This window comes from Natator depressus, chromosome 3 (genome assembly GCF_965152275.1).
Source record: "Natator depressus isolate rNatDep1 chromosome 3, rNatDep2.hap1, whole genome shotgun sequence".
NCBI lineage: Eukaryota > Metazoa > Chordata > Testudines > Cheloniidae > Natator > Natator depressus.
The window spans coordinates 142,952,230-142,972,700 of NC_134236.1; the positions used below are offsets into that span (position 1 = coordinate 142,952,230).

Sequence of the window (20,471 nt, forward strand, 5' to 3'; positions counted from 1 at the left end):
CCTAATAGATTATTTTTCTTTTCCTTTTTCCCTCTCCAGGTGTAAATGGTATTCATTTGGTATATTCATACCAAATATCACTTTATCATTTATATCCATTTTTTCCACTAACATACATGAATGCATAATTAACTGGCATGTAACTCAATCCACTATTTTTGGGTTAAATGAGGGGGCACCTGTATTACCACAAACCCTCAATGTTAGTTGCTTTTTCTCTATCCCACAACATCTGCCCTCTTCAGGCCAGATTTTTAAAAGAACTCAGCTCCCATTTAGGCATCAAAACAAGCACAGAACATAAGAACGCCATCCTGGGTCAGACCGATGGCCCATCTAGCCCAGTATCCTGTCTTCCAATAGTGGCCAATGTCAGATGCGTCAAAGGGAATGAGCAAAACAGGACATTTATCGAGTGATCCATCCCCTGTTGTCCAGTCCCAGCATCTGGCAGTAAGAGGCTTCGGGGTGGGGTTGCATACCTGATCATCTTGGCTAATAGCCATTGATGGACCTATCCTGCATAAATTTATCCAATTATTTTTTGAACCAAGTTATAGTTTTGGCCTTGACAACATCCCTGGCAACAAGTTTCACAGGTTGACTGTGCGTTGTGTGAAGAAATGCTTCCTTTTGTTTCAGACCTCATGACAATTAATTTCATTGGGTGACCCACAGTTCTAGTGTTATGTGACAGGTTCGATAACGCTTCCTTATTGACTTTCTCCACCCACTCATGATTTCATAGACCTCTATCAGATCCCCCCTTAGTCGTCTCTTTGCCATGCTGAACAGTCCCAATGTATTTATTCTCTCCTCATCTGGCAGCTGTTCCATACCCTAATCATTTGTGTTACTCTTCTCAGTACCTTTTCCATTTCTAAACTATCTTTTTTGAGATGGGGTGACCAGAACTGCAGGCAGTATTCAAGCTGTGGGTATACCATGGATTTATATACTGGCATTATGATATTTGGGATTACATTTTCCAATGTGCATTACTTTGCAATTATCAACATGGAATTTCATCTGCCATTTTGTTGCCCAGTCACCCAGTTTTGTGAGATTTCATTGTAACTTTTCGCACTCTGCTTTGAACTTAACTATCTTGAGCAATTTTATATCATCTGAAACTTTGACACCTCACTGTTTACCCATTTTTCCAGATCATTTATGAATATGTTGAACAGCACTGGTCCTAGTAAAGACCCCTGGGGAACACTACTATTTACCTCTCTCCATTCTGAAAAAACCTGTTTCCTATCTTTTAACCAGTTCCTGATCCATGAGAGGACTTTCCCTCTTATTCCATGACTGCTTAGTTTGCTTCAGAGACTTCAGTGAGGGACCTTGTCAAAGGTTTTCTGAAAGTCCAAGTACACTATATCCACTGGATCAGCCTCTACTTGCCAGGATTGCCTCTGGATCAAGAAACTGAAAATAGCTCAACATATTGAGCTGATCTATTTTGAAAATCTAGCCTTTATTTTAGTGCCTAAATGGGAGCTGAGAGTTTTTGAATATTTGCTCCCACATGTGTAAGTTGCATTCATTTTTAAGGTCCTGCCAAAGTCACTGCAAATTACATCTGTTTTCTGAGCAGCTTACAACCAATGACTAATAAACACCATACTTATCTCACCACTGATTTTCGGCCAGAGGCTTCCATGAGTGATGCATTCACTTCCAAATTTAGACTTGGTGTGTCATAGCTTCTTAGGTCAAAGTCATAGTAGAGTTAGTGCACTGGTCTTACAAATCAGGAAATCAGAATTCAATTCATGTTCTTGTATTAGGCCCATCATTGTGCTATACTGAGTGATGTTCATGTTTGGTGAAATTCAACTGGAAAAAAATCCAAGCATGGAGAAAAATGAAGTCGCTTCAGAGTTTAGGATCTGTTCTTGGATACTGTGGAGACCTCATTAAAGTTTACTCCACTCTTTTTTGTAATAAATAACTCACTTCAGTAAATTGGTAAGAAGTAAGAAGGGCATGTAGTTAAAAAAAAAAAGGAAGAAAAATAAGTGTATACATTTCTGGCCTGAATAAGAATTTTAGGCAGAGTGAAGTTTGCAGTTGATAACCGCAGAAAAACACACTGAATCCTGAGAGATTGTTCCTGGCAAAAAAAGTATGTACTGCAAAGATGTTTTCCTTGATTTTCCTAAAGAATCTTATTATTATGGCTATGAAGGATTTTCACCCTTTACTTATCTCCATTGCATTGTTGTTCAGAGGTAGATGATTTTAAAAAAACAAAAATAGCATTAAGACAATAGAACATCAGATATTGCAAAGTTGTAAATGTGGAATCTATATGCCCTTCAGATCCCCCAAACACTGAGACACATAAATGCATTGGATTGAAGATAGGCCCTAGTTCTACAGAGACTTAAACTGGTAAGTATTGTGATCTTAGAGGGGCTACTCGTGTACGTAAAGTTATGCACATGCATCAGTCTTTGCAGGATAATGGCCCTACTCAGCAAATTCAACACCAAGTCGGTGTGATATTTGTTTACCTGGAAATATTTCAGCCATCACAACTGATTTTAAAAGTAGTACAAATGGCAACTAAAAAACAAAGTTGAGAATTCCTCACATCAGAACACATAAATCACTTTGAAAGGGATTTCTCCAAGTCATTTTTAATGAAACTGACAAGCAAACAAACCCTGTCTTGCTACTTTCACTGCCAACAAAAGGTTTACTGCTACAGTGTGGTGGCAGCCTGACAAACTCTTATTGTTGTGATGACTTAGTGAGCGTTGCAATCGTCCCAGAAATATCATGCATTTCCATCAGGGTAAAGGCGTTCAAATACAAACAAAATTAAGTGCCTAAAGGAGGAATGGAGGAACAAGAATTTATCAAGGCTGCCTGTGATTTATGAGATGTAATGATTATGGGGCCCAGCCAGTGTGAAGAGATGATTCTATTTATCATCTTCTCCCTGATAGCTATGTGATAGAAACTAGCATCAATATATCAACAAAATATTAAACTGGTGGCCCTGCAGTCTGGCATTTATTTAGGGAGATGTCACTGCTGCAGGTGTCAGTGATGGAAGGGAGGACAAGTTAATTACCTCTTCACCAATCTGGATCTCCCGGACTGACCGAAGTAGAAGCTGGCGTCCCTCAAAAACGATCACACAGTTTGGGTCGCAGCTGTGGTTCAGGAGAGACATGCTGGGGTGGGAGGGGGGAGAGAGAGAAACAGAGAACATTAGAAAGAAGGATCCTCCACTGCAAGTACCTCCTGAATTATTTAACATGAGCTGACTGAGTTACATCTAATGCACCAGGCAATCAGTTTATCAAACAAGGAAAATCCCTGGTAATCAAGTGTGGTCGGTTAGGTGAAGAAAATGAAGGTTTAGAAGATTTATATTCATTAATAACAGGAGCCCCGCCTTGATCATTCTCCTTGACCTGCACATTTGCTCATTCCTCCTTCTCACTGTTCTGCATGGAAAGGGCGGGGGGGAAGAAGGGGGCTGCTGCCTCCCTGTGAGGGCTCTGTGTGAGGGGAGAGGGGTGGGCCAGGGCAGAGTATATAGGCTGGAGACAAGGGAATGTGTTTCATTCCCATTGGTCCCCCCACCAGAATTCAGGGTAGAAATGGAATACATCCTAGAACTGTATATTTCTGTAGGTGGTACTGAAGGCATCAGGGATCCAACATCTCCCTTCGGATACTCTGGCCTCCAGAGGATCCATAGGAGTTGTGGGGCGGCACTGCAGCCTGCTCCATGGTATGTGGGAATGGGGAGTAGTACACACATGCACAAACACATATGCCCTTCCATAGAACAATTTGGGAGGAAACTCTGAGGGGAGCCTCACTGAAATCTTCTCTCCTTAGTCCTCTCTATCGGAGGAGATGGTTTACAGTAATTTGTCTCTCTATATGTTTCGTATTTCCATGTGACGATGTCTTAGCACTGAGTGTGACCCTACCAGGCAGCCCTCAATTGCATAGCACCCAGGGCAGAAGCTTGCCCTGTCATGGTGATGGTCATGGTGATGAACCCTTCATAAAAGAATTCCAGTATCGTCAGGGTGGAATCGGATTTTGGCTCACATCCGTCGTCCCCGTACTAACAAGTAAATTTAACCCAGCACCTTTGTGTAACAAAATGTGGCTCTCTGCCCCCTTTTAGCAGTTAGACTGTGTACAGAGGTTTGTGCTACTGCCTTTGAGGTAATGGGTCCAGCCTGTTAGCTCAAGCAATATATGCTCATGATTTTAGATCCACAAAGGCTGTAGTTCAATCCCTGTAGAAAATTCTACTAGGATGGTTCTTATACTGAGTATCTCTCGGATAACTTGCTTTTTGATTGCTAACGGGGGATATCTACCACTTAGCCACCAACCACCACTCTGCCAGGGTCCACCTTTGACTACTAGCCTTCAGGCAGACATTACCCAGGGACCATGGAGGCCTGGATACTGAGAGAAGGTATGGGACCAGAGGAAATGGGATGTGATCTCTCCTGGAAAAAAGCTGACGCACTGAGTGCCAGATCCTGCACAGTCACTAGTTATTAAAAACACCTCTTTTCCCATTGTCTTAATATTCTGGAGGACATGAGAATGAGAGGGAGTGCATAAAATACATTCAGCAGATCGTCAATCCCGCTAACAAAGGAGGAGACACCAGAAGGGAGGAACAGCTGTGTGATGTGGAACCCTTCAGAGTCAGCCCCTCCAAAGCTGTACGTGAAAAGGAGCAAGGAGAGATTGGCCACCCTGCAGGGCTCCTTTCTTTCTTTATCATACTCAGCTGATTCAGTGTTGATGAGAGTGACCTTTCTGTCACCCAAAATGGAAGCTGTTCTGGTAGACCAAGTGGAAGGCTTTGCCAAGGGCTGCACTGAACCATTTCTGGACCCAGTCCTGCACTGAACCATACAGAAGCCCCTATGAATCTTGAGGAGGTCAAAGAAACCTATCTATGCCCTGGGCAAGGGAGATTTCATCTGACCATCAGCCCCTGTGCACAAAGGAGATAGCTGGCAACAGGAGGACAGAATACCAGCATCTGAGATTTGTACCTTATCCATTTCTAACGTATCTTTTCTGAGATGGGCGATCAGAACCGCATGCAGTATCAAGGTGTGGGCATACCAAAGTGTCATTATAATATTTTCTTGATTATTCTTAATTTTCATATCTAAAATCCTATATTCTCTTTCAATGTGACAAAAAGGAAAGTGGTGGGCTGTAAAAACCCTATTCTTTCAAGGAACTATTTAACCAAGCTTCTTGGTACTTTCTTAAGAAGCCCGAGTCTCATGTTTTAGTGGCAGTATTTATCCTTACCACTGCCGGGAAGAGATTAGGGTCTCCATGAGAACAAGAATTCAGGTATAAAGAGCTGTCCTATCTAAATTATGTTAAAACTCTGCAATTAGGAGTTTAAAAATATTTTTAAACTCAATAATGTTTTTCATGTTCTTGTAATTTATTTGCATTTCCTAATTTCTTATTTAGCTATGGTACCTGCTATTTCAGTGACCCCTCTAGCTAGCTAGAAATAAAAAACAATAAAATAAAAAATAAAAAGCCACACACAGAGTTTTTGCCTGTGAATGAAACAGTGTCCACAGTACCTGGGATACAGGCCAACACCAACATCCTGCATTTCTCCATTACTGATGGTGAAACAGTTACAGGTCACCTGTAAAAACAAGTGAAAAAATCCAGGATTACCAGTGCCATTTAGAAATGTCATAACTAAGTGAAAGAAACTTTCAAAATAAAATGTAAGGGCATTTTGGTAATTAGATTGCAGATATTCAAGCCCAACACTGATACTCTTTCATTTTAGAGCAATCACATCTGGGACACACTCCCCTGTAAAACTATAGTCAATTAAGAGCAGAAATATTAGTATCCTGCAAAAATGTGAGGTTAAACACATGCAGAGGCCCTATTTTCCTGTCCGGGGGGCTGGGGGACGGGGGGGCAGGAAATACATGAAGCCTGCAAAGCACAGCATATAGACAATATAGTGGGGAACAGTGGCTGTTGTGGCTATACAGAGTAGCTGTTTCAGATCAGATTTGCGCCAAACTGCCACAGTACAGTTTATGAAAAACAGTGGAGCCCCAAGAATGAAACAGAGCTTTGAGGTAAATAGCTACACTGACTGGGGAAATACGGCTTGTGCCTGTGTAAACACAAAGAGTGACTACCTGAAGGGTGATCTCTTGCATGGCATTTATTTTCATGAGTGGAGAAAGGAGGGATAACTCAAATGGTTACAAGCTACAAGACATCTTATATTAATTATTCTCACAGGAAAAGAGCAATATCTTCTTCCATTTTATATTGCATACCCAACTGTAGAGTGTGTTTTTCTCTTATACAGTTTTCAGGGCTGAAATGGATTTGGAACTGAGATGAGAAAAGAAATAATTGCTTGCAACTAGAGAAGGGCCCAAGCTAAAACCCTGGATCTGAACTTTGGTGGTGTTCAAAATCCAAACCAGGATCCAAATTTTGCAAATGGCCACTGTTATTATAATCTATTGACCCAAAAACTAGAATGCAAAAACGTGCTGCATTTTGAAGTATTCCAAACCAGGATCTGAATTCTGTGTTAGAGTCCATCTGACTTTATTTGGAATAAAGGAGGAGCAATACTTTTTAATTTTTGATTACATGTGGGGCATGTCATCAGTTACATACTAATAAATAGGGCCCTACCAAATTCACAGCTGAAAAACGTGTCATGGACCGTGAAATCTGGTCTCCTCCCATGAAATCTGGTCTGTTGCATGCTTTTCTTATATTATACATATTTCACAGGGGGGACCAGCGTTTCTCAAACTGGGGGTCCTGACCCAAAAGGGAGTTCAAGGTTATGTTAGGGCGGTCACGGTATTGCCACCCTTAGTTCTGCACTGCCTTCAGAGCTAGTCAGCCACAGAGAGGCAGCTGTTGGTCGGGCGCTTCGCTCTGAAGGCAGCGCCCCACCAGCAGCAGTGCAGAAGTAAGGGGTACCCTAATAATACCAGACCCTGCCACCTTTACTTCTGTGCTGCTGCTGGAGGCGGTTCTGCCTTCAGAGCTGGGATCCCGGCCAGCAGCTGCCGCTCTCCAGCAGCAGTGCAAAGTAAGAGTAGCAGTACTGCAACCCCGCCCCACCCAATTACCTTGCGACCCCCCCCCAACTCCTTTTGGGGTCAGGACTCCATCAATTAGAACACTGTGAAATTTTAGATTTAAATAGCTGAAATCATGAAATTTATCATTTTAAAAATCCTATGACCGTGAAGTTGACCAAAATGGACCGTGAATTTGGTCCCTTTTCTTTGCAAACATTTCTGTTTAACGGAACATGACTAGTTATAACAGACTATAAGGGTATGTCTACACACCGAAGAAAAACCCAAAGCTAGCCCCTGGCAGCAGATTCGGGCTCGCAGGGCTCAGGCTGCGGGGCTCTCTCATTGATGTGTAGACTGCCGGGCTTAGACTGATTCCCAGACTTTAGGACCATGAGGGGGTGGGAGGGTCCCAGAACTTGGTCTGCAGCCCCAGCCCAGAAGTCTAAACACCCCTGCAGCCCAAGCCGGGTTTTTTTTTTTTTTGCTGTGTAGACATACCCTAACATAAACAAGAAAAATGTCTGAATCTTTTATTTTTAAGTTTGATTTTCCATTGGCATCATGAATTCTCTGCAGAGTGGTGAAAAGAGTTAGTGAGGAGATTTGGCAGGTGTGAGTTTTGAAAAATCACTGAGTTTTTTCATACAATATAATCGCCCTGTAATCATACCTAGTTTAAAGAAATACACTGAAACATATCATATTATATTTTACCTATGGAACTCACAAATTAATATTTGCCAGTGTGTTAACCATAAAGAGAAAAATAAAATTCTCCTTCAGAATCTTCTAATAAAATCTGATTTAAATGAACAAATATGCAGTAAGGTATGCATTTTAATGGTTTGATTAGTCTGTTATTTATGTAACCCATTCAAACATTCCTGATCACTTACAAAAACCATACATCTTAATTACTTCTCTCCTACTGATATTAGACATAGAATACCAGACAACACTTCTGAATTAAGATTAGTGCTTGTTAAGTAGCAATTCTATATCTTACAAAAATATTGTCTTGACTTCGGTATACAGTGAAAGAACAGATTGCCAAATTTCTTCTCTGTACTGGATTATGCAATAAAATAAGTCATTCATAGTAGATCTAAATTCATCCCCTCTCTTCAGAAAATCTGCTATGGTATCTCACTCATTATTACCATAAAGTATTTACATTAACTATGTTGACTCCTGAATAGTGCAGATTTTGTCGAGAACTTTTACTGTTTCCCAATAAGTTTAGTTATTTTTGTAGTCTCAGGTGAAAAATGTTTACAGGAAAAATAACAAATTTTATTTTCCCCTCTTTTTGTAAACATGCACAAAATGTATGTGGATTTTCATTACAAAATGTATTTTACCGAGGTGAAAAGAAGATATGCTCCTAGACTCAACCATTGTGAACTTTGGGAAATTTAAGTCCTGATAAGAAACTTGGTAACTCCAAGACGATTGAAACACACTTTTTTCAGGGCAGTTAGTTATAAAAGAAGTAGTTACAAGAAGGAAGTTTAGCTATACTGTTCACTGAGAGGAAATATATTGTATATACTCATTCATAAGCCAAATATTTTTGGTAAAAAAGTGACGCATCGAAGAGTGGGGGTCAGCTTATAAACAGGTCTACACCAAAATTTGATGATTTTAAACACTATTTTAAACACCCTGGCCAACACAGGATTAATGAGCAGGTGGTCCCACCCTGCCACACCAGTGAGAGAGATCTAATTTGGAAGGAGGAGCTTAAAAGAGAAAAGCACACCAGAGTTGGCAGCAGAGCTAAAGGTGCTGTAAGAAATGAAAGGATATAGACAGAAATTTCCTTGAGTGAACAAAAGGAGTACTAGTGGCACCTTAGAGACTAACCAATTTATTTGAGCATAAGCTTTCGTGAGCTACAGCTCACTTCATCGGGTGCAGGCAATTCTCGGCTGCAGAATCCTTTCAGTGCTGTTTTAACCTATACCAGGGGCCACACTGGCCCATAGAGCAGCCCAGAATTTGGGAAGGGAAAAGGTAGCTTAACGCTACCTTCATGCCCCTCTCCCCAGCCTCTAGGCTACACTCTATGCTCTGCGATGAAGTGAGCTGTAGCTCACGAAAGCTTATGCTCAAATAAATTGGTTAGTCTCTAAGGTGCCACAAGTACTCCTTTTCTTTTTGCGAATACAGACTAACACGGCTGCTACTCTGAAACTTGAGTGAACAGGAATTCAAAAGCCTAGTACAGAACAATTTTAAAAAGAAATGTCAAAAAATTTATATCAACAAAAAAAGAGGAGGAGGATTTTTTTGAATTGTGTCCTAGAGTTGAGGATTATGACATACGTCACGCTCCAGAAAGGAAAAATGAAGTGTTTTTGTTTCGAGTTCTTACAGAGTACGAGCCTGCGCTGTTTCTCACAGCTCCCATTGGCCGGGAACGGTGAGCCACGGCCACTGGGACCTGTGGGCGGCCATGCAACTGTAAACAAACTGTCTGGCGGCCCGCCAGCGGATTACCCTGATGGGCTGTGTGCGGCCCGCGGGCAGTATGTTGCCCACCGCTAATGAAGACCATCTAGTCAAGTCTGCTTCTCCATGAAACAGAAAAAAAGAAAAGTTGGTGGCAGATGGGAGAGAGGGCTGGCTAAAGGCAAGTGCCCCTCACCTAACTGTTCCCTGATGGCCCCTCCCTCAAGAAAGAGAGGACCTTGTCCTCATACATCTTTTGAGACTATTTCTCCATATCAGTCTGTGAGCTTAGTTGTGGCCGCAACTCAACAAAAGCCTCTTTGAAGGCAGAGGGATGAACTGCATCCCTGGGAAAATTCATTTGCTTTTCTTTTGTATTTGTTAGGAACCCTGGAAAGGGCAAGGCTCGCTAGCTGTTCAGGGCTCCTCGAGGCTCTTACGACTGGATTGGTGTGTTGGAACATGCAGTGTTACAGGGTGGCTTGCCTCTTAAGGGCTGGAAGGCTGGAGCTAGTCAGTCCTGATTACAGAACAAGGCACACCTGAGTTGAATCAGGTAATTCCCTGTAAAGGGCAGCAGATGCCTCCAGTGAAGGGGGATGTTCAGGGAGATAAAATATTCCTAGGCATAAGCAGGCTCCAGCAGAGATTCCTGGGACTGAGACTCCAGGCAGGGAGGCGCTAGGAGTGGCCTGCTACAACAGGAAAGGTTCCAGGCAAGAAGGCCTGGGAGTAGGGTGATCAGAGACTGCTAGGAGTAAACAGGCTCCAGCAGAGAGTCCCGGGACATGGGACTGAGACAATAAGCAGGAAAGGCCTGGGAGTGACCTGACAAGAGGGTAAAAAATAGATTTTGATTTGGGACTTTGAGTTTTACTTTTGAGTTTGTTTTATCTGAATAAACTCAGACCCCAAGAAGGGATGTTGTGGATGGACAAAAGGAATGTGCAGAGTTTGTTTAAGCCCTTTGAGGGAGAAATTGTTAGCAGGGCACTGCAGGGACACTCCTGGCCACGAGTGGGTGCACGGGAGGCAGCTGACCCAGCTATGCCCAGACATCACCGACCAGAGGCTCAAGTGAGTGCCCTGAGGAAGGAACCCAGTGACAGTGGCCTTCAAGAGTTGCCCAATGTAGGGCAAGTTACAATTCTATCCTTTCCATCTCAGGTACTGATCTGGTCCCCATTACAATACGAGTGCCTCACCATATTTGATGTATTTACCCTCACAAAACCCTGTCAGGTAGTGAAATACTATCCAAATACTAATTATCCCCATTTGACAGATGAGGAATTGAGGTCAGAGAGTAAATTACTTGCCCAAGCTTACATAGGAAGTCTGTGGTAGAGCAGAGAATTGAATTCAGGTGTGCTGAGTCCTAGGCTAACACCTCAACCATTCGACCATCCTTCCTCTCTCTTTAAAAGGAGGAGCAGAAAGCATAGACAACTGTGGAGAGATGCATGTATGAGGTAGGCTACAGGTACAATTGTGACAATAAAAAGTTAACCTTTGCCAAGACATACCACTGTTATTTCCAGGTCTCAGTTTACGGGGAAAAAACCTATGGTAATCTCACATGTGTGGTAACTCTTGGCAAATTCCCATTTAAGGATGATCAAGCATGTATTTTAATCTACAGTCTGCTGCTATTAATAGGTATCAAACAGGCAACCCAAATGACCCTCTTATGGTTGGTTGGTTGTTTTTGTCTTTTAGCCTGGTTACAAAGATTTTAAAAGTCTATGGAAAAACCTCTGCATTAAAAACATTTAATATTAAACAAAACTTTAAGGGGATCCACAAATCAAAGGTAAATATCAGCACCTACCATTTAGAATTCTGTCTAAATATTCACTACAAGAGAAGATGGCAAAGACAAGGACTAGGCAAGTTTATCATGCTTGTCTCTCTCAAGGAACAAAACCAAGAATGAATTTCATTACACAGCATTTGAAGAAAACCCCAGCTCACAAAAACTCCTCAGGATTTCCAGACTTTTGTAAAGCCTAGACAAAAGCTCTACTTGGTAAATCTACATGCTGCTACGGAAGCAGCACAGTTGAGCAGCCTGTTGAGAGAAGAAGCGAGGCAACAGTTACAGATCAACCCCTACCGTGGATAAAAACAACAAAGCAAACCCTCACTAATTACTACAAGAGACATTGTTTCTTGCGGCTTTCTTGATCATGCTGTTGAGAGTATGTGCGCACACACTAACGACTGTACTGGTTTTCAGCCTTTGTGGGGTTTTTTAGTTAGCCGTGGTAATCCAAGACAACACACATTACTCCATATGCAGTCCCTTTGAGTGAACATCAGGAGCTCTACCACTTCCAATTTAGACAGTGTAAGCCACCCAGGGGTTCTGGCTAACAAGTCTTACATTTAGAGAACGGGTATAAAGAAAGTATGCATCCAATATAGGAGGAACTCCAAACTGCAGACAAAGTGAGAAAGCTTTTTCATCACACCATGAGACAGTGAAGTCAACTTCATTAGGGAGAAATTCAAAAGACATTTCTTCAGAGCGAAGAAAGCTTTCTCCCCTTAATTTCTCAATCACCAGTTGACCATATTGATTTCCACATAATGGTTATATGGCCTACATGTAAGCAGAGCTCAGACAACTTGAAAACTAAAATGCAAACAAGATAGGTATGTGATATATTAGATTGTAACCTCTGCAGAGCAGGGACAGTCTCTTACTATGTGTTTGTACCATGCCTGGCGCTAGACGTCCTGATCATGAGAGGGTGTCTAATTGGCTTTTGCAACACAAATACATAATAATTATAACAGTAACTGTACTTAATCTTTTAAGTTTTCCTCTCTAAAGCCATAGGAGACAAAGGGTTGACTTCTTCATATATCAATTTCTTGCCTCGAAAAGAATCTTCTACTAACAGTTTCAAAGATGCACCTTGCAGAATGCTCTATAAGAAATTTTGTTCCTGGAATATTAGAAATCTATTGAAGAGCCAGGAAAATTATACATGACTTGACAACATATGGGAAAGTCTCTGCTGGATGGATTCAGAGGCCTCATTCCAGCGATATACTGAGCCAGATTCTGCTCTCAATTATTCTTTTGTAAATCTGGAGATACTCCACTGACGAATAGAGATTGTGCCCCAATTCTGATCTCACTTTTTCCAGTTTATATTCCAGATTTGCAGTGGTGTTAGGGAAAGCAGACCACGAAAACCCTGATAGCAGAATTTAGCTCATGGTATTTTGGATGTCAGCTGTAATGAGATGTTCAAGAGTAGAAGAAAAAAATAAGTAAATTAGAATTCATTTGTTCTGGAGATCAGTTTAGAAACACGAGCAGAACTAAGTTCTGGTTGTGTTTCTACATGCTTCTTATAGGACCACAATGATATAGTCCTTAGGATATAGCTCCTCAAGGCTGGCAGGTGGGATAAGGTTAGTCTCTTCCTCTGGTGTACCAACGTCCCGGAATAGAAGTGGTCCCAATAGAAGGCGTAAATATGGATAAGTAAGAAGACGTCCACCAGGAAGAAATAGGTCTCTGATCACCCTGGGGTACAAGGAGAGTCCATTGGTGGAGCTGGCAAAGCCAGAGCTTCCCTGGGCACCATGGTGGTTGGAAGAGAGCACCAGGAACTGCTTATTTGAGCACCATCGGAGCCAACGTCAGAACTGTCAGACCCATACCCTTGCGCATCTCCTTCTCCTGTCAAGAAGATTATCTCAGGCCTAAGCCCTTAGCATCCATGCATGTGGTCAGGGAGGGAGCCTTTCTCCTTGGAGCCATTTTACATGAAGACTTATGTCTATGAGAATGCCCTTTGCTCTCATGTGAAGCCTTCTCTTGAGGCTTAACAGTTTTAGCCTCCATTCCCAAGCTTGTGCTCAGAGGGGTGCTACTCGCTGGGAGAGACTGATTACGGGGCGGCCCCTGGCCTGGATCTGATTGGGGCTTCATCGCCTTCCCCATGAGACATTTTCTGAGTTTCAGTTCTCTACCCTCACAAGTTCTGGGGGAAAAAGAGCAGCAGATGTCACACTTGGCAGAAATATGAGCCTCACCCAGGCAGTAAAGGCAATGTTGATGTTCATTGCTCACCCAAAAGAAGTGAGGGCAGAAAACAGTTTTTGAACCCTGGGACCTGGGCATAATCCCAGACTTCTCAGTGAGAAGGGGAAAGGAGTCCCTGGGTGGGGAAGAAAATGGGGAAAAACTCCTATCTAACTATACTGTGACAACTACTAAAATTAACTATATACAATATATTACAGCAATAATGCAGTCAATAAAGGAGCTGAGGACACTGAAGATTCTAACTCAGACCATGCGGCAGTAAGAAGGAACCGGAGAGGCATCAGCCTGTACCACATTTTATGTCCTTGGTTTGGAGCTCAAGGAGAACTATGGCACATGTGCGGACGAATGGTCATGGCTTGCAAAAAATTCCAGACTCAGGCACATGGTATGCATGCATATCCACAGGTGGAACACACACAGGGACCATCACTCAAAGAAGACTATTTAGACAAGAACCCAAATTTCAAAGCCATAATTACTAAAAGAAATGTTCTGTCTGCTATGGGCATTCTAGTAAAATATAATCTGTTTGCCTTTAGCATGTGCAAGATTGGTTAAGAATCGGAGAAGTGCAAAATTAAGAACTACAGATGTGCAACAGTAGTACATATTGGAGATGGAATTAAGTTTTTTTTAAAGTTCTGCAGAACTTCCACAATAAGGAAATTCGGGGGAAAAAATGATGCAAGCTATTTTCCACAAAAATGCTCCCCTAGCTGCAACCCACAGGCCTCCTGCTAGCTTGGGTGAAATTCTAGCTCTTGCCATCCCCCGGGAAAAGATTTTTCTTTTCAAATGAGAATTCAAAGTTAGTTCTCTCTCTGAAGGAGAGTGATCACTTTAGATAAGCTATTACCAACAGGAGAGTGGGTTTTTGGGGGGGTGGGGGAGAAAACCTGGATTTGTGCTGGAAATGGCCCACCTTGATTATCATACACATTGTAAGGAGAGTGATCACTTTAGATAAGCTAAAAGAAAAGGAGTACTTGTGGCACCTTAGAGACTAACCAATTTATTTGAGCATAAGCTTTCAGTGAGCTGTAGCTCACGAAACCTTTAGATAAGCTATTACCAGCAGGAGAGTGGGGTGGGGTGGGGGGAGAAAACCTGGATTTGTGCTGGAAATGGCCCACCTTGATTATCATACACATTGTAAGGAGAGCGATCACTTTAGATAAGCTAGTACCAGCAGGAGAGTGGGGTGGGGGGGAGAGAAAACCTTTTGTAGTGATAAACACCCATTTTTTTCATGGTCTGTGTGTATAAAAACATCTTCTGTATTTTCCACAGTATGCATCCGATGAAGTGAGCTGTAGCACACGAAAGCTTATGCTCAAATAAATTGGTTAGTCTCTAAGATGCCACAAGTACTCCTTTTCTTTTTGCGAATACAGACTAACACGGCTGTTACTGTGAAATCTGATCTCTGAAATAGCTAAACTTGATTTAGGCAGCCACAAGGCACCTACCTAGCCAAATATAAATTGATTGTGCAGTTGAGCAGGTTAAATTTCACAGTCATTCAGTAATATTTAATTGCCTTTTTGCTTTTGTCTGTCTTTAGTTTTTTTAAATAAAGACCAGCATCTATCTGTTCTGTATTGCAGTACAAAAAATTTTGAAGGAAAAGGGTTAATTGTGATAAACAATGCTTTTCTTTTGTCTGCATTATTTTTACAGTTTTGGTCATAGTTCTTCTTATTAAAGGCTCAGGTTAAGTAAAGGACTTAAGCACCTACTTAACTTTAAGCACTTGCTTAAGCAATGTAGTTTCAGTTTTTGGAAAATAAAAAAACGTTTTCCATTTTTGATTTTGGGGATTTGTCCCTTCTCTCTCTGTCTTTTTTACTCTCTACCCTTCCACCCTCAGGCTCTTTCCAGTGGAAAAAAGGAGGGAAAGTTGAGAAAGTTGGGGAGGGACACTTTTCACACTCTTTTACTGTTTTCCTATTGGGAAAAAAATGGAAAACAGTAAGCGGGAGGGGAGGGGAGTTCGCAAATCTAAAACCTCAAAATAGAAAAACAATATTTTTCAGTTTCTAAAAACTGAAATGAATATTATAAGTTGAAATTTTCATTTACAAATGTGATTTGAAAATGAAATCAAACAACAATTTTCATTTTTATTTGTTTAGGAATTTCTTGTGAAAAACAAAAAAATTTCCACCAAAAAACTACAAATGGGGATTTTCCCCCCACAAAGTTTTCCACAAGAAAGAGCTTGGTTTTCCAACCAGCTCTTGTCTCAAGTTACTACTTAGTTATCCCCTAGCGCATGGATGGCCAGAGAGTTTTAGAACTAAGCATGATATCACCCTCCTTCTTAATAAAGTGATAGAATGAATAGAGAGACTGTAGGTGCCAGCATGTGATGTTCCATCTAGACTTGAGTATACTAGGACCCATGAAGACCACAGGCTGCATTAAAGGTGAGGCTAGCTGTAATTTGCTCCTTTCTATATAAATTAGGAATGCTATGGCCACTGGGATACTGGCAGATTACAAATGCGGATCTCGTGTACAAAATTCAGGTACCTGAACCCTAAAATTATACTGAAACCATAGTTGTTTTTCATAAAGAAACACTGTGGCACAATCATTTCCCCTACATCCCTTTCCCCCAACCCATCTCCACATATAATTTGGCTATTGCTACTTTTTTTAAAAAAAGACAATCATTGTTCATTTTATTGGTTCTTTAAAGCAAAAAATAAACAAATGCTGTGCAACCTATTTGTACACTGCTTCCTTTTTTGCATGTTCCTTTATTACTTCCCCACAGTGCAAGTTACCTACCATTCAAATTGGACTATATCCTTTAATATATTGTGTATTAGTTCCTAACCTCAGTGGGTCTGATTCATCCCTGATTTAACTCTATCAACACCAGTGGAGTTAAACAGGGAATGAAATTGGTCCAATTTTTTTCCCCTAAGAATCCCTTATTGGAACCCTTTACAAAATAATAAATTGGTTATATATAGCTGGGAAAAAAATGGTGTACAAGTCTGCTAATTGGCACATCGGATACCAACCAGAAGCAGGTCATTTTAATTATGCACAAAACAATATATTTAAATTGTACAAGCTGCTCATAAAACAGTGATGAGGAATTTCATAAATAAAGCTGCTCTCATCCTAAACTGTTACACACTGATTTCCATATGCCTGCAAAATTCCTTTGAGACCACCCCAATTCCTTTTTTCAGAGGGCTTAGAATAAGGTCAGCAAATATGAAGATTGACACTATACCATATATTCCCAGACGTTTTGTTATAGAATTCTATAACCAGTGCAATAGATTGGCTTCTAAAGCCAGACAGTAGTCATCAAATCCATAAGAGCAGGTGGTAATTAGAAGTTTAATAGGAGGAGGGAAGGATGTGAAACAAGAGAGCCTGGTATGTATGTAATCACACAATACTCAAATATGCAAATGATTGATCTAAATAGGGATCTTTCAAAAAGTGTATTAGCGCACAAAATCCAGGCCAGAGATGGTTAAATCCAGACCACAGTTCTAGAACCTAGTTTCATTCACTCTGATAAAAAAAGGAAAATTGATGGAGGTCTGGCTCCGCCTTCTAGTATTGCTGGATAAACTTAGCCATATTAGGAACTGGCAAGATCACTAATGCAAGAAACATTTGTCAAGTTCTTTTTCCTTATGAGGGTAGAGCAGAGCCGATGTGTGCAAAGTAAGTAGCAAACACGAGGTACACAACACATTAAAACCAATAGTAATGCTGAGGCCTGCTTTTCAGAAGCTTTCAACCCACAACGCTCAGCGAAATTAATAATTATCTGTGCACATCAACTCCCAAATATTTCCAGCCAGCAACTTTGGTATTTTTTCCACAACTCAGTACTTCTTGGGCTATCTCAAACTTTGGGCTGGTCAAGCAACAGTTTAAACAAAAGTCATTGCTGGAATTCCACAACACTGGACATGTTTAGTCTCAAAGCAATACATATCCAGTTAGTTGGTGAGAGGTACAGCTACAGCTTTCTTTCCTACTGGTGCCGCCAGTATTTTTATCCTTTCATAATCCAGTTTTGTCATTCTTGGACAATCTGATTTGATGATTAGATAGAGAGACAATCAATGGAGCCTCTCAGTGCCAAAAACATCACCCCTTTTCACTGAACAAAAATCCAAAATAACTTCTTCCCACTCTGCTATATTGGAGCCAGTTGTGTATTTGAGAGTAGTGCAGAGCCTTCCCACCCCATTTATAAATCTGGGAGAGATTTTGCCTCAGGGGGCTTTAGGATGGTGCAGCATGCTCCTTTGGGATTGCCTGGTTAACTCATCGAGCAGGTGCGAAGGGGTGCCATGGCCCAACTTCTTACACACCGTTTGGGGTAGTTTGTGCCCCCCAGAAGCACTAGGAGAAAGCAGCCCCTGTGCTCCCCTGATGGCATTGATTGTGAATGGCCCTTTTGTGGAATTAAAGGGGACAAAGGCTCCTTGCATCCTTCCCTTCTTCCTTCCATGAACTCATGGAAGAACAAAGTACAATCAGTGCCTGGTGACTTACTGTTAAATGTGCCTCCTTCCCTGATGCAGGATGAATTCTAACATCCAATTACACTGTCCCTAATTTGTTTTCATATTTGTGTAGAAACTAGGGATGTAAACACTGTTTAAAAAGTTAACCATTTAAACTATTAAAATTATATCATTTAACCAGTTAGCCAATTAAAGGGATTGGGGGCTGGGGCTGGGGCTGCTCCGGCCGGCCAGCCTGGGGCCGGGGTCAGCCGGCTGGCGCTGCTCTGGCCGGTCCGGGAATGGGGGTTAACGGTTAGGGTGGGTTAATGGTAAGACTAATGCTTACACTTTAACCATTTAATATTTTATACTCCTAATAGAAATGTTATTTTTAATTCTCCATTGCACCAGTATTTTGGTTTATTAATGTTTCAGATCACTAATATGCTAATAATAATATCACTAATATCGGTTCATAATACAATATTATGAAGACTGGACTGTCTCATAGCCATATTCTGTGTCATCAGTTAAGGAAAACTACTAGAAAGATAACTATGAGCCATATTTCCCCATAGGAATAGGGGACACAGAGTGAAGAAAATGTATTGACTTACTACACAACCAGCCTCACACGCTAAGGCCTTCTACTTGGTATGATGCCAAATCATGGGACAACAATAAAAATACAAAATAGCTTCATGCCGGAGAGCCTCCACAGGCACAAATAGGGTTGTGGAATGTGGAAATGTGGGAGGACTCTGGGAAAATCCAAACGACTTTGTGCGATACACTGTTAACCAAACAAAGCCTATTACAGAATATGCACTGTAAGTTATTGCTGCACTGGGCAACGGTTATCCACTATTGGCAGAAATCTGCCTTTAGGGGTACAATTATATAATCATTTCACTGATTCCTAAGAATACAGGGAAATCTGAAAATGGCAGGCCAGATCCTCAAGTAGTGTAAACTGGTGTAGCGCCATTCCATTGACTTTAGCTAAGAAGAGAGCTTTTTCAGGCCCCAACCGCCTGACATGCATGCCACACAGACATGCATACATCCAGGCCTCATCAGCTGATACAAATTGATGTTGTAACATTAAAGTCAATGGAATAGTGCTACCCCAATTTACGCTACCTGAGGATCTGGCCCACTATTTTTAGATCGCCCTGTATGTGGTGGAGTATAGCTCTTCCCCAACAAGTTTTCTGATTTTGCCTCTCTTCAATGCGTGTTTTTTGTTATGCCCATGGCTGATTGTTCCAATAACAACACTCAGAGAGGTGCTATTATTTAAATTGCACTGCCCATTTTTGCGGTAACATTTTCAGGCTCTATGCTTTATACATACTGTGACGGGGTGTACTCACCCCACACTGGACAGGAAGGGGTTAACACTTCCTTGGTAGCTGAGGAAGCCACGCCCCCACAGCCCTACTGGGCATGCTCCAGGTGCAGTGGCTGTATAAAGGCAGGCTGCCCAGTTCAGTTGGTGCTGACTGCTGGAAGCCCAAAGCGCTGAGGCCCCAACCAACGCCCAGGTGCCCACTGATACCCAGGAGGGGTCGGAGATGCCGGGAACAGCCCCATCCGAGCAATTCAAAGATGCCCCAACTACTGCCACCAGAATCACGGTAGGAAGTAGCCCGGGGGGGACTAGCCATAGTCCTGGACATAGGCAGCATGTTGTGGTTGGATCCCCGCTGACCTCAGTGGTGGAACCCTCTGACACGACTAGGGCCCTGGGCTGGGACCCCCTACCCTAGGCTGCCACCCTCCCCCAGGGGGTGGCCCACTACCCTGTGAATCAGGGATGCCTAATTGACTCTGGCCACTAGGCCTGCAGCTCAGGGACTCCTCATTGACTCTGGCCACCAGGCCTGGGTACCCAGCAAACCAGGGAACCACTGCTGACTGTGGCCACTAGGCCTTGAGACACTGCGAATCAGAGACCCCCTATAGACTCAAGCAGTTAGGCCTTGACCCCACGAACCAGAGATTTGCCACTGACTCTGACCAGTAGGCCTTATTGCCCTGTTGTGTAGGATAATCTTATCAGTATAAGTTCATCAGGCAACCTACCCCAAAGAAACAGGCGCTAGAGGGATGGGGTGTACTCACCCCGCACTGGACGGGGACCCCCATCCCGTCACACACACATTTATTGAAAAGGGAAATGCATGGACCTTCATTAGAACGTTACTACACCTAAGCTAGATTGCCACCTCCTGATGAAAAATCGGTGTGAGGGGGTCAGATGGAAGCTAGGTGTGTCTCCTTATGGAGTTACAGTGTTCTGAAAGTTTTATTTTATCAAGT

The 20,471-nt window shown here is 42.1% G+C and overlaps 1 protein-coding gene across 4 annotated transcripts in view; it reads right to left on the reverse strand.

Annotated features, from left to right (window-relative positions):
• Nucleotides 1-20,471, reverse strand: part of SMYD3 (SET and MYND domain containing 3) — a 634,857-nt gene that overhangs the window by 106,733 nt on the left and 507,653 nt on the right. For all 4 annotated transcript variants that reach the window (XM_074947067.1, XM_074947070.1, XM_074947068.1 and 1 more), the window contains 2 exons: nucleotides 5,622-5,689; nucleotides 3,092-3,194 (listed from right to left, as the gene is read on the reverse strand). In XM_074947067.1, the coding sequence (XP_074803168.1) occupies nucleotides 3,092-3,194; nucleotides 5,622-5,689 (171 nt within the window). The remainder of the gene's footprint in view (nucleotides 1-3,091; nucleotides 3,195-5,621; nucleotides 5,690-20,471) is intronic.